Source organism: Typopeltis vanoorti, chromosome 4, assembly GCF_054136105.1.
Source record: "Typopeltis vanoorti isolate ZY-2024b chromosome 4, IOZ_Tvanoo_1.0, whole genome shotgun sequence".
NCBI lineage: Eukaryota > Metazoa > Arthropoda > Arachnida > Uropygi > Thelyphonidae > Typopeltis > Typopeltis vanoorti.
The window spans coordinates 85,415,553-85,440,216 of NC_143552.1; the positions used below are offsets into that span (position 1 = coordinate 85,415,553).

Here is a 24,664-nt window from a genome sequence, read left to right on the forward strand (position 1 = left end):
AGACGTGGAAAAATCTGTTAAAATCGTTAAGTTTAGTAGAACTAAATTACGTGGAAAATTATAAAACGCGAGTTAATAACAATAACTAAGTCTTCACGCTTTATGAGTGTGATGTCACGTGTTCTCTCCAATTTGTCTGTTACTACATTCTCTTGTTTTTGCATTTAATACCAGCATAACCTTTCTCGTCTTGACAAAGCTAGACAGTTACAGCTAGCAAAACTAGTAGACTATTACGTATAAATGTTTTATTAAATTCATGGTCTTAAAAATCCAATAGCATGTTTCAAACATGTAAGAAAGTTTTAAATTGAATAAAAGTGTTGAGCATCTCTCAGGTGTGAACCGTAGACTAAAATACACGAAGATTATTGAAGAAAAAATGAAAGATTTTGAAAACACAAACCAAACCTTCGAGATTCAGTGGCAAGCCTTGAAGCAAACCCTGATTGATTCAGCCAGAGAGGCTTGTAGTGAGGTTGTCTGTAAGGATAGAAAAATCCGAACTCCATGGTGGACGCAGGAAGTTAAAGAGGCAGTGAAGGAAAAGAAGAAAGCATATCAAAAGTTCCTGGCAAATAAGTCAGCTTGTGCTCTTAGAGAATACAGAGACAAATGTAAGAAAGCTACTGTATTTTTCAGACCATAAGATGCACCTTTTTACATAGAAAAATCGACTGAAAATTGGAGTGCATCTTATGGTCTGAAGGTAACATTAAAAGACGAATCTTTACACTGTACCAAAGCTGTTAGCAAAGTTCAATTACTGGTGCAATATGTTAATAAAATTAGTAAGTATGCCACTGAAGGTAGATACCTAAGTTATCTCGTTGCATGTGGGTGAATCACCGATTTAGAGCGTCAATAGTCATTAGTGTGTAAACATATGTGCTTTTGTATGGTTCATTTGAATTATTTTTTTATAAATTGTTACAATTTTTATCTTAAAATTAGAAAAAATGAGTGTAAAACAAAAAAGACTCATATAACGTGAGTTATAAATTAAATGTGATAAATTATGCAAAACAATATGGAAACAGAGCAGGAAAGACATTTTGGTCCACCACCACCAACAGCAAAAATGGTTTGTGAGTGGAGAAAACAAGAGGAACAATTAAAACTGCTATGTAAACACAAGAAAACATTCTGTTCACACCTAGAAAAATGGCCAGAATTAGAAGTACAAATGAAAAATTGGGTAACAAATCATCGAAACATGGGAATTGTTAATGTTTGTGATTAATAAAGTTACTAAAAGAATTTATTTTGATCACAATTTGACAAGTAGGAAACCTTTAACAAAAAGGAAAAATATACTTGCATCTAAGTGTGAAATACAACTGAGAATATTGGTTAACTCACATAAGAAAATTTGTTGTAATATGATGAAAATAAGATAATTTACTTACAGAATATTGGCCATAAGAATTTTGCATGTAAAGACTCGTTGTTAAACATTTGAAACAAGGGATTATAAGTTTGTCAATTCTTAGAAAATTTTGGTAAGGTGATAAAGTTTAATAAATGTGACTCATATGGTTAGTAAGAAACAAGGTAAGGTCAAATTTCTCGATTTTGGACATTGTCACGAGTCAGTTGCGTACACACGGCCCGCAGGAATTTCGGCAGGAAACACGCCACCCTAACTGGTCACAAAAAGCATATCCAGACATTGGGGGGGGGGGGGTAATTGCAGCAGGTGCCGGCAGGGTAGGTATAAAAGGGTTTGGACCTCCCCCCCCCCATTGCTCTCTCTCGGTTCTCCAGTCTTCATATAGATTGTCTTATGTGGTTTTCCTGAGTGACAGTTTAGGAGTTCTCTCCTTCCACCACGACAAGGAACACAGTAAGCAGAATTTCGGTCCCAATTCTCTATTAAAGAAAGGAGTGACGCCCCGTACAGCTGAGAAGAAAGGTAACTACTGCATGTTATATCAACCGTGTTCTTGACAGAAAAAAAAAAAGAAAAATCTGTGGAAAAGTAGGTGCCTGAGTAGTGAAACTCACGACTACAGAATTGCAGATCCGTTGTGTTTCCTTGAAAGAAGCTTGATGTGCTGAAGACAAGAAGGCCCACCTTGATCCAAGAAATCTGAGATATGATCCACTATAGAAGAATTCATCTTCGGAAATTACAGACGAGTGAGAGCAGAGACTAGCATAGAAGATCCTTATGAAACAGTATCATAAAATCTTATATTATTTCAAATCTTAATGTAGCTGTGATTGTATTTCAGTTACCGATCAATTGAAAGACTTGAACGAGAGTTGAACTAGGACTTTAGTGCACTTAAGGATAAAAAGAGAATAAGCTTGTCAGTGTTAATATATAAATAATCGTATGTCTAGACATTTATGCATGTTTTGTCTGAGAGCTGCTTGAAGAATTGAATGTGGTTACTGTTGTAGCGATACAACTATTTAACCCATGTTACTCTTGTGAGTTAACGTGTGTAAACTAATTGTGTTTAATTAAGGTATTGTATTATAATATTGTGCTCAGACAGATGAGAAGTTTTAGTCTATCATTGAGAGGATATCCTTTTATTGTATGTGTGGAGTCTTTTGTGGCGGCATAATCGCCCTTCCCACAGAATTTTATAACTTATCATTTGTGTTTTGTTAGTATTGCTTTGTATTGCTTCAGCTTAGTATTTAATTAAGTTTTAACGATTTTTAATGTATTGTATTGTGCTTATGTGTATAATAAACTTTTGCTCATTGAAAACTCACTTGTCTGAAATTGCCATTCAATGCACTGCTTGTAATAACGTACAAATCTAGCTGGAGGGGGGGTTAAGTTGTGAGTTCAAGGTCATGACTGCATAATTGTTTCACACCTCAACATATTTAAGAAATTGCTTCTTGTTTTGATTCTTTTCATAAACTAACTGTTCTAAATGGCGCAGCTAAAAAATATAAATGTTTTAGGACACTAAGGGGAGCAAGAGCTTAGATACCTTGTATTTGGGTGATATCACGTATAGTAAGAAATTTGTTACAAACAAGAAAAAATAAACCTGTAAGAGTAATTAACAGTTATAGGACGGTTAAAGGGGGACACAACAGAATATCTGTTTCTACGAAAATGATAATTTTTGAAGCAAAACAATGGGCAAATGCTAATGGAATTTTAGATTTTACAGGATCACTGTTCTTGGTTCTTTAGATTTATGAAAAGACATGGGTTATGCATGCTCAAAAACCACTCTAGCCCAAAAAATGCCGGTTGACTATGAAGCTAAAATTATAGAAATCCATACATTTGTCATATCAGCGAGAAGGAAATTTAACTTTGAGTTTAATCAAATTGCGAACATGGATGAAGTGCCTCTAACTTTTGATGTTCCTTCAAATCGGACAGTAGATTCAAAAGGCACCAAATCAATAGTGATCAAAACAACAGGTCACGAAAAAACTCACTACACTATAGTTTTAGCTTGCTTTGCGGATGGAACAAAATTACCCCCATGTTAATCTTCAAGAGAAAAACTTTACCAAGAGATGAAATTCCTTCTGCCATTATTATCCTCGTTCAAGATGAAGGCTGGATGGACGAAACAGGAATGAAATTATGGATACAAAAGATATGGGCAAAATGTCCAGGTGTGTTGTTCAAAAAGCTTGCGATGTTAGTGTGGGATCAATTCAGAGCGCATAAAAAAGAATCAACCAAGAAGCTTCTAAAAGAAATGACTACATAATTAACTGTCATTCCTGGAGGCCTTACGAGTCAATTACAACCCTTAGATGGATCTATTAATAAACCATTCAAAATGTTTATGCAGGAAGAGTGGAACAAATGGATGGCAAAGTCAAATCACTATGTTACAGCAACAGGACGTATGAAACTGACAACAATTTCAGAAGTATGTACCTTGGTGAAAAATTCATGGGATGCTGTGAAAGAAGAGATGATTATAAAGTCATTTAAGAAATGCAGGATAAGTAATGCAATGGGTGGTACTGAAGATGACGCAGTTTTTGAAGGGAGTGACAACAATAGTTCAGATGGAAGTAATACAAACTGTGACATTAACGAGACGAGTGATAGTACTGAGAGTGAAGATGAACTGAATATTGCTAATACAAATGATTATAACAATAAATAAAAATGAAGTAAGAATTTGTAAATATCTTTATATGATAAAATAATTTTTTCTAAAAATCATCTCATAAATTTGGGGTGCGTCTTATCGTCTGAAAAATACAGTAAACACTGTGTAAAACTAGGTAAACAAAAGTCATGGGAGGACTTTGGCAAGAACATAGAAAATAAATATCAAGAAGGTGTTAAGATATTCTGGAGATTGTTGAAGAAGCTTAGAAATGGAGGAAAGAGTGCTGTAAAAGGAGTTAGAGATGATAAAGGTGACATGAAAACAGGAGAAAAATATATCCTTGAAGTATGGAGTAATTACTTCGAAAAATTGCTAAATGAAACAAGCAGTGATAGCACAGTGGTAAAAAAAAAAAAAAAACACTCAATAAGCATACAGCCAGGAATACATATCCATACTTGAAGTAGAAAAAAACCATCAAAGGTTTGAAATGTGGAAAGGCGGCAGGAGTATATGATATTCGACCAGAAATGCTGAAATATGGTGGTATAAAATTCTTACAGTGGCTGCACTGCAAAGTTCAGAAAGCATGAACAGAGGGACGAATTCCCGATGATTGGAGTAGAGCTCTCATAGTACCCATATATAAAAGGGGAAATAAAACTGAATGTGAGAATTACAGAGGTATTTTCCTACTGAGTTTCCTGGCAAGATTTATACAAGTATACTTGAGAAACGATTGAGAAGAATTGTGGAAGAACAAGCTGGATTCAGGCCAAATAGAGGCTGTCAGGATCAGATCTTCACTTGACGTCAAATAGTTGAGAAAGCATGGGAATATAACAAAGATCTATATTTTGTCAATCTGGAAAAAGCATATGACAAGGTGCCAAGAGAGAAGCTATTCAATACACTACTTATATATTGTGTCAATGGGGCATTATATCAAGCAATACTTGGTCTTTATTTCAGTTGTAAGTCAGCAGTTAGAACTGAATGAAGTACAAGAAGGTGGTTTAATGTTAAATCTGGTGTGAGACAAGGATGTACATTATCCCCTCTGTTATTCATTATTTATATGGATCACATTATGAAGGAAAGTGGTATTAAACATGATATCAAAATTCATGGTGTTAATGTCAGCTCTTTGCTTTATGCGGATGATGTTATACATTTAAATAAATCCGCTACAAGTCTGCAAGATTCCCTGACTAAATTGAATAACTGTTGTAATAGATATGGTATGAAGGTCAGCAATAAAAAGACAAAGACAATGAAAATAGGCAGAATCATTGAAAATATCAACTGCATTGTGAATGGACTACCTGTGGAACAAGTAAAACATTTCAGCTACTTAGGCATGGTTTATAGTGAAGATGGTAAATTAAATATGGAAATAGACAACAGAATCAACAAAGCTGGTATGGTAGGAAGTCAATTGAATAAATTCATATGGAATAAGAGTGAAATTAGTCGGAACACTAAGTTAGCTGTATACAAGAGTGTTCAAACAAGTTTTAACTTATGGATCTGAGAGCTGAGTTAGAAGTAAAACACTTGACTAAAGGCTAGAGATCGCAGATATGAGAGTCCTGAGAAAAATTAGGGGTGTGAACAGATGGCATCAATAGCAATATCATATTAAAAATGAGGATATTAGGAATGAACTTGACTTTCTTAGCATTCTGGAATGTGTTAGCAGAACTAATCTCAGGCAGTATGTTCACTTAAACAGAATGGGAGAGGAAAGATTAGCAAAACAAGTGTTCTCTGCCAGGTTGGCAGGAAAATGACCCAGAGGAAGACCAAGATATAGGTGGATTGATACTGTACAAAGTGCCTAAGATGATAGAAATATAAGATCTGATAATGTTGGAGTCTTGACAAGTAACAGTCTGATTTGGAGGAAAATTGTAGATAGGAAGTTAGTAATGATGTAAATTTTTCATGTAGTACTATCATATCCTATACACCCCTTGAGGATACATGGCAGGAATTTGTTGATGATGATGACCTCTTTATTCTTTGAACTCTCAGGGCACATTCTGATATTGCATCGTTTAAGTATTTTTATATAAGCATCATGTGCACTGTCGTTATTCTTCCCATTCAGTGACCGATCCCATTCCAATGAACTCAGTATACTCCTCTGATGGTCATAATTTCCTTTTGTATTTCAGTATGTAACTTTTTTTTGGCTGAATGGAACATTCAAAAACTTCGCCACTTTCCAAGATGTACCATATAATCACTGTTACCAACCATCTGATGCTATAAAAATCTCACACTCTTTGACCTCAAGTTTCTTCTGTTCACATGCTGCTTGAAGAAGTTGTCTTGCAGCAACTCAATTCATTCTTCTCATGAGATTTTATTGTTACCTAGTCAATATTTGATTGATTAAAATCTCCCATAATGATTACTCTTTTCACGCTCATCATTTCTATTTTGTGATGCTTTTCTACATCACTAGCAACCAATCCATCAGGTCTGTAATAATAACTCTGCTTTGTAATTGATCTTATTAGATTCTACCTCACACCAGATAGCTTCAAATTCACTGCTACATGAAATACTGTTACTGGTACTGCAATCGTGTGTCTCAATGCTAACTGGATTCAAGTCATCTGATATAATTAACAGTTCTCCTCTCCAGTCCTTCCTAAAAATACTGTACCCTTTACACTCACTACCAGTTAATATGTCTGATTCTGATAGCCAGGTCTCACTAATGCCTACTATCTGAGGTCCCAACAGATTGACCAAGGCGACAAACATTATCCTTTTGTTTCTGATACTCCTAGCATTTGTGTATAGACATAATAATCTATCTGCATATTCTTTTGTATACTCTTGTCTACAGTCTGCATGACACAAATGGACAACTTGCAGAGCTCTGTTCTTCTCTAGTGCCTTATACATAGGCATCTTTGATGGGTCTAAATCAGACAAACACAGTCGAAATTGTTCTCTTCTCATAATCATTTTCATTGAAATTCCCATCATTAGCACAATTATGTAATATTGTCACTCTTACACTCATATTCTCACCATTCCTCCTATTGTAATTTAGTTTCTCTGTGTTAGGTCTCATGCCATTTATTAGTTTTTCAAGACTCCTGATACCAAATGCATTCAGGTGTAGGTCGTCTCTCTTATTCAAATCCAGTGTTCTCTCATACTCACTCGACACATCCAAAAACTCGCATCCGTTCCTTCTACACAGCCTACATGTCGACTCATTTGCCATCACAGCTCTTCTTAATGTATTTTTATCATATCGAGGTAATATACTGAACTTATCACCAGTTAAGTTGTTAGTACCTACTGCAATACAATCTCATTTACTTTTCTTTTCTGTTTTTGAATTGCTTGCATTCAAAAACAGAAAATAGAGGTGTCAAGATCAGATTTTCACTTTACAACAAATAGTTGAGAAATCATGAGAATATGACAAGTATCTGTACTTATGTTTTATGGCTCAGATGATGATGATTGTGATTTTATGGTTTTAATAGTGCAAGAACAGCAAAGGTCATACTGTGCAATATTAAAGGTTATAGAAGTACCCTCGTATATGTGTGTGCGTGCATGTGTACTGTGTGTGTATATATATATATATATATTTTTTTTTTTTTTTTTTTTTTTTAAATTAGGAATTCGTTGACCATTTGTTTCTTACTTATTCCATGATGGCGCTTTTTAAAATACGTCTGTGATTTCCATTTTAATTGTGTTTCATTGTCAATCCACTAAAGATTTCTTAGGTGTTAAGGCAAAAATTTTACATTTGTTTAGTTCACGTACGAGGATGGTCTGAAAAGTTCTCGGTCTCGACCATAGATGGCAACAATATCCACACGATTTTTTTTTTTTTTTCCCCTAAGTTGGTACATCTGTCATAAGCATCCATGTGAAATTGCAAGTCATTCTGTTGAGCAGTTTCTTTTATACAGCTATCTGAAGCAAAAGTGTTGTCTGTATCCCTTGAAATTGATAAAATTGAGTATCATGCAGTTATAAAATTCTTTGTAAAAGAAGGTTTAACGCCAAAAGAAATTCATTCAAAAGTTTATGGGCACTCTTCTCCTTCGTTTTAGACAATTAAGAAATGGGCTGCTGAGTTTAAACGTGGCTATACCAGCCTTGAAGGTGATCCACGTGAGGGACGTCTAAAAAGTGTAACAACACAAGAAATCATTGATCTCAAGTGCATGATATGGTATTGGATGACTGGTGATTCAAAGTGTATGAAATTGCTGAGACTATAGGCATTTCAAAAGAATGTGTAAGATATATTTTGCATGAAGACTTGCAAATGAAAAAGCTGTACGCAAGATGGGTGCTGCACTTGCATGAAAATCTCTGAACAGTGCTTGGACCGTTTTAACAAGAATAAAACTGATTTTGTGTGTTGATTTATTACTATGGATGAGACTTGGATTCACCATTACACACCAATATCCAAACAGTGGACAGAAGCCGGTTGTTCAGCACCAAAGAAGACAAAGTCTGTTCCATCAGCAGAAGGTCATGGCATCGGTGTTTTTGGATGCTAAAGGCATTTTTTTATTAATTATCTTGAAAAGGATAAAACAATAACCATGGAATATAATTCCAATCTTTTAACCAGACAACGAAAAAATTCGTGAGAAAAGACCCAGTTTGCAGAAGAAAAAAAATCATCTTTCATCAGGACAATGCACCTGCCCACAAAGGTGTTTTGGCAATGTGAAAAATTAATGGATCTGCACTATGAATTGTTGGAACATGTCAAAACTTTGAACATCTATCTCTAATCCAGAGTATTTTAATAAGGTGAGACACCTTTTCGCTACTTGTATATGGAAATATGACTTCTGAATTACTTCAACCTCGGTATCACTTCTGGGTCTGGCTTCCACTGATAGGGTTTTATCAAGGCTTGATATAGAGGAACAATAACTTGTTTGTCTCTGCTTGTTAAAGTATTTTTCAGCAACCAAGTGATTTGATGAGCTAATTTAGCCACTTTTGCAATGTGCCCCCTATTTTTCATGCATTGTTCCCTTCCTCACCAGTGATTCTTCTAAGTTCACTGCAAATGTTTTGTGTCCTCCAGGCAAATAAGTAAATTACATCTTATTCATTTCTTCTCTGTAGAGCACTTATAAATCCATCCTTACTGCATATTTTTTGTTTTGTAATGTTATCAATATACAAGTAGTCAAAAGGTGTGACACCTTTTGATTACTTGTATAGGGAAATATGACTTCTGTACAGGGGTGAATGCTGGTCTTGAAATTCACACTTGCTCTTGTTATCATTCAGGGAGTGAGATGTGTGATTGAAGTCTGATTAGCAGAAAAATTAATTACTGGCCATTTAGACATTTATGTACATTTATTTTACAAATAATATTCTATCTTTTTCAGTTTAGCTACTTGAATACAAATTCTACCGTAGGGTTCGTCTTTATGAACTGCTCAATAACGTCATAAAAAGTTGGTTGTAACTTAATTTTCCCAAGCAACATGCACACTTGTAAAGGCTGGCTGATGCTCACTGGCCAGAGCTACTTTGACCGTATGGCGTTGTGTTTAAGACGATGCAAAGGGAGCTGGTATGGCTATGCACACACATAAAATCACAGTGCTGCAGCGAGGACTTGGTTGCTCCTACAACCGAGCAAGCCAAGATAGCTTTGACTAGATGAGCAAGCATTGGTCTTCGATACACAACGTAAAGCTCAATTATTTCCGCGCAAGCTTAAGACATCTTCTGTCTACAAAAATAAAAGCTTAAATGGAATGCTTATAAATGCATGCATTTATTAACAAATAAATATTACTTCTTTCTCAGTTAATGAGCTTGCACAGCAAGCATGAAGAATTCGCCCCTGCTTTTGTATTACTTAAACCTTGGTATCACTTCTGGGTCTGGTTCCACTCAAGAGACCTCAATGAAGGTCAAAACTGGTCTGGATCGTTGCTACTCCCATAATGCATTGTATTATATATGTATATATCTGAAAGGGTGTGTGCTTTGCATTATGAGATACTAAGACAGTTGATGTTAAGTCATTAACCTCTATGTACAAGTAGCCCAGTTGTGAAGTTACTTCAATCACAAACTTTGTTTACACTTGGGTAAAGGATGAAACCAAGAATATAATTTCTTGGTGTATTTAATTTATATTATAACCAAGTGAAAGAACTTTCAGCATCCATCTCTAATCCAGATGTTTTTCAGGGACCATGCATAAGAAGCTTAACTACAGAATGATTGGCTTGAAGAGAGAATAATCATGACCAACGAAAGAAGCATGAATTGATGAATCAAAATTTTCTCTTGGAAAGAACAAGGATCCTAATTTCAGAAATAACATACATCTTTCAAAAATAAAAACCGTTTACTCTTAATCTGGGCATGGATTTACCTTTTACATAACTAATAGCTTTATGCAAATTATGAATACATCAAATGCTATCCTCTCATCTTCGCTCTGTGATTTGAAATTAATTCCAAACTCAGTTTTCTTTTTTTATACCCACCCCAACACACATACACACACACACACACACACAACTCTTCTTTAAGCAACTTTTATGTTCCATGAAAAATTACACTTAGTGTTGGAAATATTTATTTATTTATTATCAAATGACTCAACTTTCTATAATAGGAGAATAAACAGATGGGACTGTTACATAAAACAGAAAAGAAGCCATCATAGTTTTTAAGTTTGATTCTGATTGTTTCAATATGGTTGATGGTGTGGGCTAAACTTCCAAACTCACAGTATGAAGATCTGCTTGCTTCTCTCATTTCCTGTCCTGATCCAGTTATGTGTAGACTATAGATGTCTTGAAGGTCAAAACCCTAGAGTATGGGAGTTGGATCAGGAATAGTGACATGTTAGATAGAGGTGTATTTCTGCCAGTATAGTTTCCAGGCAGATGTGATATCAAAAGCTTCATGAAACATTTGCACAGCAGTTGTCTATATTTCAGCCTCTGAGTAACTGTGTGTGGACATCTTTGTGTATCGGCATGTCACTCAATAATTTTATTCCATAGGTTGCCTTAAGCCCTTTTCCTCTGTGTTTGTGTTGTTCTTATTGTTCCAGAAATAAATCTTGTGGCTTGATTGAGATGGATATCAATCAGTGAAGTCTGAGCACTGTAAAGCCACACTGCAGAACAGGATTCTTGTTGTGGGATGGCAAAGCTGTTGTGCCTAATGTACTGGCAACTGCACTCCGTGAAGAATCTGCTAGTTTCTGCAATATGTCATTGTGGCTCTTGATGGATTTTTGGCTTTCAAAATTGTTTGCAGTAATTTTTGTCAAATGATTTTGAAAGTCAAAGATCTGTCAAGAGTCACTCCAAGATACTTTGTGGTGCTGTTGTATTTTACTCTGCTATTTCTAAAGACTTTAGAAATAGCATAGCAATTTATTTAAATGATATGCTATTTAAATAGAAAGCAGTGCCTGTGGTTTTCTGCAGATTTGGTTGTAAATGTCACTGTTTAAAGTAGTTGCCATGTTTTGTCCCTGAAAGGAGGTGCTGCGAACTGTAATTGTGGTGTCATTTGCATACATAAATTTCTGTGAGACAATGATGAGGAATGTCATCATAGGTGTACAAATGCAAAGCAATGGATCTAGCACAGATCCTTGCTGAAGAACGTTCCTTAGCTTATAGAAGTGCTGTAAGTACCATTTTACTACAAATTACTATTACTACTAAATGTAATTCTGAAATTTTAAACTGCATTCAGTTTAGCCACTGTGCACAGTCAAGAATATCTCACTGTGGACTACTGCTGGAACAGGGCTAAAAGATAACTTAAACCAAGTAGTGTGTGTAACATGGTGCATAGTGCTACTGCTACATTGGATGAAGAGTTAGAGGTGCAAGAAAATGTGGTTGAATAGCTGTTGCTTAACCTGGATAAGAATCTGTCAATGGGGAACAGATGGAATATCAGCACATGTGCTAAAGGAATGTTCAACCAAATTGGCTAGGCCTTTCACGTGTTTGTATAACTTAAGTCTCAACACAGGAATGGAAGGAATGTATGAAAGTTCCATTGTACAAGGGTGGTGCAAAAACTGATGTATCTAACTACCGACATATCAGTATCTCATCTGTGGTAGTGAAGATTTTAGAAAAGCTGGTAAGAACTCGCATACAAGAATGGGTAGACAAACAATCTATCTCTGCAAGGAGCAACATGGGTTTACTAAAGGAAGGTCATGTTTTAGCAATATGCTAATATTTTATAACAATATCAGGCTGATTTGGATAAAGGGAATAAATACACTATGATAATATTGGATTTTTCTAAGGCATTTGATAGGATACCACATGAAAGGCTGTTGCATAAGCTGGAAAATATAAGATTGGAATATAAACTATTGACTTGGATCAGTGGATGGTTGACAGACAGATATCAAAAAAAGTGGTATATATACGGTGGATGTGAATCTGCCAGGTTTAAGATGACCAGTAGTGTACCTCAGGATTCAGTCCTTGGGCCATTATTGCTTAATCTACACATTAATGACATTAGGAAGGGTCTAACAGGAGATGGGCAATTGTTTGCCAATTATATGAAGATAGGGCAATCAGGGATGTTACTGATATCCAGCACTTACAAAATTATTTGAATAGGCTGGAAAATTGGGTGAACGAAAATGACTGTCAGTTTAATCTAGTAAGTGTAAAGTCATGCACCATATTATATTATCGGGGTTATGCTAAAAAAAAAAAAAAATGATGAGATTAGGGATCTTGGTGTAATGGATATGAATAGAAGTTAAAAAGTCATGTAGCAAAAGTTGTAAATACAACTCAGAGGATAATTGTGATGTTGAAGTGAACCTTGACATGTAAGGAAGTCATTTTGCCTCTTGATAAGACTGCACCTGGATTATTGTGTGCAGATTTGGTTTCCCAGGTTCCAATGGAATAAAGAAGAGTTGCAAAGATTATATCTAGTTATGGGATTTAGGTTATGAGGCCAGATTGTGAGTGTGTGAATTACAGACTGGTTAGCAGGAGAAAGAGGGGTGGTATGATAGAGGTCTATGAAGTTCTGAATTGGTGTTAAAGGATATCTGATGAAATTTTTTTTTTGTTATATGGAAAGTGGGGAGAAAACAGAGGGAGCATCCATGGAAGTTAGGTTTGTTTGTTTGCAGTTGAGAAAAGGGTAAGAGCTAGGTTTTTGGGGTAGCAAGTGCATCTAGTGTGAATGAATTTAAGGGAAGGTATGACAGCTGGTTTGAGTGATTTATAGCCTCTCTGGATGAGTCGTTGACTCCTTAGAGGTCTCAGATAATAATAATAAACTTACTGCTAACTTATCTCAGCATACTGGGAAATTATATTTAAGAATTTCAAAAGATCAGCACAGGGACAATCAATAAGAAATATTGTTAAAGGTTGGTCGATTGGTAGAGCCTCTGCTACTAATGGCTCACGTAAAAAGTTAAGTAAGTTTGAGCGCAGTTAGTAGTTGGAAGGGGTCAATCATTTGATGCTGTTGGCACACTCTCCCTCAGTGAGTCTTTGGACTCCCTGGAGGTGTCAAATAACAACAATAAAACAAAAATCTCTTTCTTTATTTAAAAAGAAAATTATCTGCTGTTAATTGTAAAATAGGATACCTCGCATAACAGATCTAAATTTCAATAAATGCAACATCCATTTCTTTATAATCTTGTAGTCAGCTTCATCAGTGATTAAATTATATACATCTACAGAAAAATCACCATACAAGAAGAAATAATTTATTGTGGTTACAAAGTGCATGAAAAAATCATTAGAAAACTTTTGTCAAGTGATGTTTAAACCATTAGATTTATCTACTGAATTTTGACATTTTTAAATGCGAAAAAGCAAAATTTATAGTTAGGTCAACAAAGTGTGCCTCTGGTTACACATTGATTGGCCATATATATTTTAATGGATATATGACAGCTCTATACTCCAGTCCAGTTATGTACATAAAATTAGAGGTTATACTAATCATTATTTCTTTATTATGTAGATTTTGTCGTAGTCTGGAAAAGGCCTGTGTAGATACTATTGATTCTGGAAAAATGACAAAAGATCTTGCTGGATGCATTCATGGGATCAAGAAGTAAATCAGATTTACATCTTTTAATTTATTATTATTTTTAATTTTTTGACAAACAATTATGTTTTACATAATCAACCCTGATATAGGCTTAACAAAGTGTTTGCCTCTTGTTATTATTATTATTATTATTTCGGACGACTCCAGGAGTCCTTAGACTCATCGAGGGAGGCCCTAAACATCATGTCCACACAACTATGCGATTACATTCTCACAGTATCTATCATACCTTGCCTTGAACTCGTTCACTGTCATAGCACCCACAACAGACACTGGCAGCTTATTCCACTCATTTACCACTCTAAAAGTAAAGAACCCAGCTCTAACACCCCTGCTAACCACACTCTTGCCCAGCTTCCATAGGTGTCCCCTAGTTCTCCCACCACCAGTCCTGATCTCAAAAATATCCTCTGAATTAATCCTATAGAAACCCTTTAGCAATTTGAATGTCTCAATCATATCTCCCCTTTTCCACCTATCAACTAGTTTCTGCAACCCACAAATCTTCAACCTGTTCTCATATGGTTCATTCCATAGACCTGTTATCATCTTAGTCACTCGCCTCTGGATCCTCTCCACCTCCTCCCCATCAAGAAGGAACCGAGGTGACCAAATCTGGGCACAGTAGTCGAGATGAGGTCTTATCAAGGCTCGGTACAGAGGTACAATAACTTGCTTGTCTCTGCTCATCAAGGTATTTTTCAACAACCAAGTGAGTTGATGAGCTGATTTAGCTGCTTTTGCAATGTGCCCCCTAAACTTCATCTCCCTATCCACCAACACTCCCAAGTCCCTGGCCTCATCAATCTCTTGGAGTACAGTTCCACCAATGTGGTATACTGCTGCTAATCTTTTCACCTCAAAATGCATAACCTTACATTTTGTCACATTAAATTGACATCCATTCTCCTTAGCCCAGAACTCCAATCTATCTAAGTCATCCTGCAAGACTTTGACATCTTCTGCATTCACTATTGCCCTACCCAACTTTGCATCATCAGCAAACAAATGAATTGTTCCACTTAGATCCTTCCCTATATCGTTAATGAACAGATTAAACAGCAGTGGTCCAAGAACAGAACCCTGTGGCACACCACTAGTCACAGGCCGTCTTTTGGACTCTACTCCTGAATAAACTACTCTTTGATATCTCTCCGTCAACCAACCACATATCCATCTCACCAACCCTATATTCATTCCCATATGTTGTAGTTTACGGATTAGTATTCCATGTGGTATCCTGTCAAACGCCTTTGCCAGGTCCAGCAGTATCACTGTAAACCCATTTCCCTTATCCAGTTCAGCCGTCACCTTGTTATAAAACTTGAGCAAGTTACTGAAGCATGATCTACCCTTCACAAAGCCATGCTGTCCCCTGTACAGTATCTCATTTTCATCAATCCATTCCTGTATTTTTCCCTTGACTACTTTCTCCAAGACCTTGACAACGACTCCTGATATGCTGATCGGTGAATAATTTGCAACCGTAGTCTTGGATCCTCCTTTATGCAGTGAAACTATTTTCCCCTCTTTCCACACCTTCAGGACTAAACCAGACCTGAGACTCAGATTAAACAACATGGTCAAGGGCACTGATAATTCCTTAGCCGCTTCACGCAAGACCCGTGCCGGTATACCATCCAATCCCACAGATGTATTCACATTAAGGTTCTGTAATAGACTAGTCACCTCCACTTCATTCATCACTATTCCCGTTATATGGTAAAGGTTTTTCACTTTTTGTCAGGTGGCAGATTTATAATTGATATATCATATTTTCAAGTTAACCCCACTATGATAACTTCTTGCTAATTCAGTAGATGTTTTAAGATGTAAATATTAACATTTAAAAACTGCACTTAAAAAAAAAAACACAATCTTGAAAGGATATGGTGTTTTTAAGTAATGAAATATGAAGGTAACTCTTGACAGAGCTGGATCATGTTGCCTGTTTTATCATTTTGATAAACTTGACTTTCTAAGCACAGATGTCAGGTTGCAGAAGCTTGATGATAAATGGATATTTTATCCTAATTCTTAGTTATTTAATTTCTCTGAGTTTTTGTGATGATTTGCAATCATGTTGCTTCACAGTAGATATCTTCTCATATATCTGGAAGTTTTGATTAACTATTTAGCAATTGGATAAACACTGAAGGATTTATTGTAATTGCCACGTTTCTCCTGTGCTAAAGTCAGGAAATATCTTAACATTTCAACAAACCAACCAGTATTCTGTTTACAGTAGACCAGAATTTTTACCAAAAACTAGTATGGATACGAATTGCTTAAGCTATACTAGAGAAGCATGATTTTGACTGAGACAGTTCAATTTTAAGCGACTTTCATTTACTGAACGATGATTACTTTCACCTCCTATTTCACAAACTATAGGGACCAAAGAAATACTTCAACGAATGCAATAATCACTATTATGAATTCTCAAGGAAATTTATTTCTCACTCTTAGAAATAAATACTTTCAAAAGTATGTATTGTTGGTTGGAAAGATCTCTGTTAATATCCTGTTTAGAATGTAAGGAGCCTTTATATGGCTTTTTTAACTGAAGCTGAACCTTCAGAGAATACATGCATTTATGGAAGCAGAGGAAATTATGAAGTTATGGTCCATTGCATTATAATAACTAAAAATTAGGTTTAGACCATTGGGTCGATTATATAATGGAAGATGGCGAACCCTCTTTCCAATCTTGCCTTCTTCTAGTTCTTTCTTTTATAAATGCAATATGCATTCTAGAAAAGGATAGCCAAAAAAAAAAAAAAGTGCTTTGACTTAAAATATCATCGTTGTCTAGGTTTTTTGTTTTACACAGTATGTCTACTAAGTAATGAGACAACAATTATTATATCAAAACAAAGACCTATATTTGGAATTGTCAATTACACAGATTCAAAATAATTTCCCTCCAACTTCACACAATGTTTACATCTGTCATACAGGTGTTCGAAGACACAATGGAAGTCCTGAACAGGAACCTGCTTCACTGTCTGGGTCACACCACATTGGAGATGTCCTCAATGTATGTTGCTGAAGCGCTTCCCTTTTCAAGGCACACTTCATCTTTGGGGAAGAGGAAAAGTCTCTGGAGCCAAATCTGGTGAATGGGGGGGGGGGGGGGGCACACGGTCAGTTACACATATCAACTTTGAAACCAGAAACTGCTTCACAGGCACAGCAAGAGAAGTCGAGCAACAGAAACCAATAATTGTTGTGGAACAATTCTTTCCTGATACGTCACATGTGGGCTTGCAGACATTGCATTACTCCTAAATAATACTGACTGTTCACTCTGTAGTGCCATCAGGAACAGATTCATGGTTGATAATTCCAGCAGCATCTAAAAAAACAATGACCATTGTCTTGATGCATGATTTTTACAATCCAACTTTCTTCTGCCCGGGAGAACATGTTCCCCACCATTCCATGCTCTGGTGTTTCTGGATCAAACTGAAAATGCCAACTTTCATCACCACTGACAATTCTTTGCAACACATCGCAATGTTCGTCAACTCCATGGATGAAGTTTTGACAATATGCAACCCAGTGCTCTCTCTGTTCATGTGTCAATGTGTGCATTACAAACTTCAAACAAATCTTCCTCTTGTGCAAATCTCTTTCTATGTCTGGCCATTTCCTTTCTGATACCAAGCTGGACAGCAAGTATCCTAGTGGTTATTTTCTTGCCATGGGCAACAATTTCCCTAGCTTTCACCACATTTTCATTTGTCCATGCATGGTTCATCCTCCAGGGACTCCCTCCCCTCTTTAAACATTGAAAACCAGCAGAACACCTGTGCATGGCTCATTCATCACCATAAAGTTTTTTTTTTGGTCTTGGTACATTTCTGTAGCAGTTTTTCCTAATCTACAGTAAAATTTTACACAGCTCTTTGCTCCATTACGCAACTTCCGACACTCTCTTACTTCAAGAGTTGCCACACAAAAACTGCTGTGTCACCCAACTTGAAAGTTGTATCTGCAATTACAACACAGTGTAATTGTGGAATCAAGCAATCTTAGAGAGGATTTGGGATTTCTATAGAGTTAGCATCTGTGAAGTGTGAAGTAGTGTCATGTAAGAAAAAGTACACTAGGTTCTTTTGTCTGCTGCAGAAACTATAGTTGAAATGTGTTTGTGTTTGCACTCTAGTAGTCAAAAGTATAAACATGTTTGTTACTTTTATTGAAAGGGCTCTCATTACTTAATAGGCACACTGTGTATATACCTTTAAGGGGGTGTATCAGATAATACATTAAGGGCATATGAAATGTTTTTTTCCAGTAACACAAGCTCTATCGGATGTGGTTGGTTAGCACTGGCTCTTATTCTAATGATTTTGGAGGAAAGTGGGGGAATAATAGTGCCCAACTCAACAGAGCTGTGTCCATGAAAGTATCTGTAGAACAGGCATTAGGCAAAAACCGAACATCTGTGAGAGAGGATTGAAATGGATGTGTGTGTGTGTGTGAGAGAGAGAGAGGAGGGGGGATCATTAATCAACCAAGTTGCCATCTTCTGCATGGAATCAAGCAATCTTAGAGAGGATTTGGGATCTCTATAGCATCTGTGAAGGTGTGTGAAGTAGTGTCATGTAAGAAAAAGTACACCAGGTTTTTTTGTCTGCTGAAAAAAACTATAGTTGAAATGTGTTTGTGCCAGGAAAGGTCAAAGGTATAAGTCAGTTAGTAGTAGGAGATCAGAGTTCAGGACATTGGCCATGGTGGTACTTGAGGGTTTTAACAATTGGAGATGATTGGTTTGTCAGATGAAAAGGAGGAATTGGATGTACTATCATATATGAAGCTATGTGAAGCTATGTGTAGGATTTTAAGTGTGTGTGAAGGCAGGTCATTTATATATAGGCAAAAGACAGTGGATGAAAGAACAGGACCGTGGGTACTCCTACATTCTGAGAAGAGCAAACCATCCACCATAACTCACAGTGAGAGACCAGTTGCAGGGCAGCAGTTTGCTAAGTAGGCCTCTGTGCCAAACCTGATCAAATACTTTTCCATTTTTTCAGTTCTGGGGCACAAAAAAACAGAGGTTTTTAACACATTAAGTGGGATGTCATCAGGACCAGATGCCTTGTTTGTGTTCAGGTTGTTAAGGATTCTTCAGATTTCTTTCTGGCAGTAGACTATGGGCGACATGAGAGAGCAGTTCCTTTGGCAGGTCATCAATGCAGGAATTGGAAGAGAAGAGTGATGTTGGCCTTGTCTTTAGGTGAAGTAGCTACAGTACATCGAGATGTGAGAGTGGTAGAAACCTGAGTGGACAAAAGTTGCACCCAATAGTCTTGGCAATGGACCAGAAGGAACGACTGCTATTTTGGCAGGAGGCGAGTTTGCAGCATTTGGTCCTTTCAAAATCTGATTTGGATTTGGTGATGATTCTTTTACAGCTGTTGTGAGCAGCTGTAAAACAACATTGGTCTTAAGCCATTTGCGGTACACAGAGTTTTTTCTTTTATTGCATTGGCCCACTTTTTTGAGAACCAAGGCTCTGGATGATGGCTGTGAATTTGGGATGGAATAAGGGATGAAGGCCTTCATTCCAGTAAGGATGATTTCATTTATTTGGTCTCAGTGGGTGTTTGGATCAGGATAACTGAAGTAGTATTCGGACTGTGGGAAGGAGGAATAGAAGTCACTGAGGTGATCCCATTTGGCACCCTTGTAATGCCAAAGGACCTGAGACTGAGAACTGGTAAGTGAAGGTTGTTCTGTGACAAAAGAGGTTTGTATGAGATTGTGATATGAGTACCAAAAGGAGAACTGACATCCACAGTATACAGGCAGCCCTCGGTTTATGCCGATTCATAATAACGCCGGTTGCCTGCATGTGCTTTCTTACTGTAGTGTGGTTGACTGAGAAACGACGCTAGCAGGCACTCTAGTGTTTACCGAGCTACTACGACGTATATGTATCAAACTTAGTTTTGCTATTGAATCTACCTAATTGTCCTATTTAATTTTTTTACGTACATACATATTCAAATTGATAAAGTACGTAATTACATACCATGTCTGATAATAGAAGTGCAGAAAAATTAGCAGAACTTGGTGTTAAGGAGAGGAAATCAATCACACTTGAAAAGAAGATGGAGTTGATTCGAAGAATGGAAGATGGGCAGACACGTGCTAATATCTGTAGAATTATGAATTTACCTCAATCGACTGTTACTACAATTATGAAAAATGCAGATAGAATAAAACAGTCTGCGCAACAATCTACGGCAACACTAAATGCAAAACATGTACGTTATAGCAGGGGTAAACTTCATGAAAAAATTGAAAAATTATTATCATTATGGATGGATGACTTGAATCAGAAAAACATTCCTCTGACGCAGGCTGTTATAACTGAGAAAGCAAAAACAATTTTTGAGGATCTTAAAAAGACAGATGGAGGCGAAGAAACATTTTTAGAAAGCAAAGGTTGGTTCATGAGATTTAAATATCGAAGTAAGTGCCACAGTGTCAAATTATGCGGTGAAGCAGCAAGTGCAGATGTTGCAGCAGCAGCTGCTTTTCCTAAAGAATTTCAAGACTGTGTAGAACAAGGAAGTTATCCTCCTGATCTCATTTTTAATGTTGATAAGACTGGACTCAACTGGAAAAAATTGCCATCACACACCTTCATTTCCTGTGAAGAACGTTCTGCTCCAGGTTTTAAAGCTGCAAAAGATAGACTTAAGCTTTTGTTGGGCAAATGTCTCTGGAACTTTTGAAGCTTAAACCAATGTTGGTATACCATTCACAGACACCACGTGCCTTCAAGGGTCTAAAAGCCATGCTGCCAGTTTATTGGAAATGGAACAAGAAAGCTTGGGTTACACAAGACGTTTTTATAGATTGGTACACAAATTATTTTTGTCCTATTGTGCTTCGCTTCTCTTGGATAATGCCCCTGGACATCCTCAAAATATTGTTGAAGTAAGAACACCATTGGATGTCAAGGTTGTTTACATGCCCCCAAACACAACATCGCTTTTGCAACCGATGGATCAGGGGATTATATCAATCTTCAAAGCCTATTACCTCCGTATAACATTTATGGAAATGGTAAGAGTCTTGGACACTTCAGAAAAAACTATTAAAGACTATTGGCGATCATTTGATATTTTGAAGGGCATTAACAACATTGAGGCAGCTTGGAACGACGTGTCAGCAAAGTGTTTAAAAGGAGCATGGCGAAAATTTCTTCCAGCATTTATGCACAACTTCGCAGAATTAGAGCAAGAGGAGAATGTTATTGAAGATGTTACCAAGCTTGTGCGATAGGTGAGATTGTACGATATTACAGCTGAAGATGTGACAGAAGTCTTAGTGAGCCATGATAAACCTCTTTCCAATGAAGACTTAAAAGAATTAGCTGAACAATTAAGTCAACATCCAAAGGAGAAGAAAGAAAATGAAGAAGGTCCTCTGAGAGATATTAAAACGGCCGATTTACAGCGTATCCTTGCAAGCATAGAGACATTGATTGGTGAACTCTGGGAAATGGACCACGATTGGGAACAGAGTGCGAACATAAAAAGGAGTGTAATCACATCTATTCGACCTTACACTGAACTCCTTAAAAAAAGAAAAAAAGAAAATCTAGGCAGTTAATACTGGATACTTTTTAAAAAAAAAATGCAGGTGATCCGAAACCGGGAACTTTAACATAGAAATATGTAATATCTTTTCGAAGTTTCATATTTTTTGTATATAGTTTTGTTTTCGTTATTAATAATTTTACCATATACTTCATGTGCATATTTTTTGACTGTGCGGAACGTAACTTCATACCTCCCATTAAAATTGGGTTCGTTTTATGCCGATTCAATTTACGCTTCTTTTTTCAGTAACTGAACTGAGGTGTAAGCCGATGGCTGCCTGTACTTGGAAGGGGAGCTTGTTAGGATGAGATTTAAAAAGTTGAGCTTTAGAGAGAGATAGTTGAAGAGAACAGAGGGGTTAATGGAGTCTGCAGAGCAGTAGAGAGAGAGAGAGAGCTGATTAATTTGGTGGAGAAATGTTGAGCTAAAGCAGATCAGACAGGAGAGATTTGAGATTTTGCAATCTCTGGCATGGTGCATCAGTTCTGATGAATGCACTGTGGTGGAAAGAACTATAATGTGTAGTTGAGGTTGTTGGTTAGAGTTCTGATGAGAAGAGTAATTTTGGTTTAGATGACTGTAGGTGGTAGTGTACATTATTTATATTGCTGTTTAGGCCATGGATATTGGTGAAGTGGATGTGTGGAAATATTTTATTTGTTAAGAATTAATATTGATGGGTTGGTTTCATTTTTTTTTTTTTTTTTTTTCAGAAAATGTTGAGACACTCCAAGTTATACAATATATGCAGTATATCATGGGGAAATCATCACCATTGGATTCTTGATGTGTACAAGATGCTGCTATATGATGAAATGTACATTACCATTCTTATCAACAGTTTCCTGCCAAATTAGTCTTCTGAGGCAACAGTCCTCTTAGATGTTGATCCTCCTGTCTCCCCCCCCCCCCCCATTAAACACCTATTCTGCCAATTTTTTCTATCCATAAAAGAATTTCCACTATTTAGTGTCCTATATAGGATTTATGCATGCATAGAGGCAATGCTAACAAAACTTATGGAAAAGAAACATGAAAATAAAGCTTGGTTTAGCCCACATAGAGGTTGTTAGAACCATATTTTTACTTTAATACAAATATAACAGGGATCTGGGAAAGGCATATGATAATGTTCCAAGAGAAAAGCTCATGAAAACACCATAGTTATATGGTGTAAATGTGACATTATGCAGAACCATATATAGCTTCTATCTGTTGACTTAGCAGCAAGTCAACAGATAGAATTGAGGAAGATGGTTTGGTGAAACAGGTATAAGGTAAGGGTTCATGTTATCTTCCCTCTTATTCATCATCTATATGGATCATATTATGAAGGAAGTGGCAAAATGCCTGACATCAGCGATATTAAACTCTGCTCTTTACTTTATGCAGATGATGCTGCACTCCTGAATACATCCAGTACAAGTCTTCACATAAATTAAATAACTAACAATTTTTTTATTGAAATCATCAATAAAAAGACTAAACTAAGAAAATAAGTAGGAATATGGAAATCATATACTGCAATTTGGATAATAAAAAAATATATAATAGGAAAACTTCAGTTGTACAAATTTAGTTTCCTCAGTTTCCACTACTTAGAAGCTTCCAGCTTTTGTGTATTGGAAATTGAGAAAATCATAATAGATTTGAAAGTTGAATTATATTAATTGCTTTATATGCAGTTGTGTAACATTTGTTTGTAGCTTTTGTATCTCAGTTTAGCAGTTCTTATCTAGTCCTGGTTGTTCTGTACCCTTTTGAATATAAACCTAGCATATAAAAATATCGACTTCTGTGAGCTTGTAACAGATTTCATAACTGGTTATGAATATAATGTAATCTAATTTATAAAATATAAAACTAGATTTCCAATGAGCTTGTAACAGATTTTGTTTAAAATGTCAAAATGATATAATAAGGATTTTATTTTTACAGTGTAAAAGATGAGCATTATCTTTATACCATGGATTTTCTTGAGGCTGTTGCTGAAAGCCTTGAACATCAACTGAAACAACAATCTTGAGCCATTAGGAATATTTAGGTAATTTAAACTAGAAATAATCAGAAGAGTAAACCAGGCAGCTTCATCATGTCTTTAAAATTTTAATTTTTACTTATGGATGAGCACATGTCACAAATAAAATTCATTGTGATGAAACCTTTCTAACACTTGCAGTTATCATTAATTTATAAACATTTTGTAAACCAGTTTTAATGAAAGATCTCATTGAGATATTGGATAAAAAATATTCATAAAATAGTTCATGTTATGAACTGCAACATTCAGCAATAAATTATTTACATATGCAGTATTATTTATTCAAACATACATAAAGTCAGAAACCTGTCAGATATCTTCATAATGATTTTCTTCTTATTTTTAAATATTTTTCTGTGCCAAAAATAATAATTGGGGATTAGCCTTATGGTGGAAATTTATCTTAAATTTCAGTCATATCCCCCCCCCCCTCTCTCTCTCTCTCTCTCTCTCTCTCTCCTTTTTTTATATTATGACTAAAGTTTGTAGTTTACAAAATCTGAGACTTTATCCATATGAGTAGGTATAGATATATTTATAACTACTCATATAAATGGTGTGATTGGCTACTCATATTAATCTGGTTACTCTCCTCTGCACTTTCTCTAACATATCACTGACTTGTCTTGAGGTAAGGACTTCAAATTTTATGAGTATTCTAAATTTGGTTTATAATCATTTTATATAAGACAATTATGAAATTTTTGCATGTACTAATCATATTATATGTTTTAATGCTAAGTTCCCTTTTTTTACTAAACTAATTATCCAGAATAAATATTCATGAAAAGTATCAGCATTAA

At 36.0% G+C, this 24,664-nt stretch overlaps 1 protein-coding gene across 1 annotated transcript in view; it reads left to right on the forward strand.

The window, feature by feature from the left end:
* Positions 1-23,985, forward strand: part of LOC150107469 (isocitrate dehydrogenase [NADP], mitochondrial-like) — a 192,837-nt gene extending 168,852 nt beyond the window's left edge. The window contains exons 10-11 of the mRNA XM_090391891.1: positions 14,103-14,195; positions 23,759-23,985. Coding sequence (XP_090248017.1) covers positions 14,103-14,195; positions 23,759-23,846 — 181 coding nt within the window. The 3' untranslated portion in view covers positions 23,847-23,985. The remainder of the gene's footprint in view (positions 1-14,102; positions 14,196-23,758) is intronic.
* The last annotated feature ends 679 nt before the right edge of the window (positions 23,986-24,664 follow it).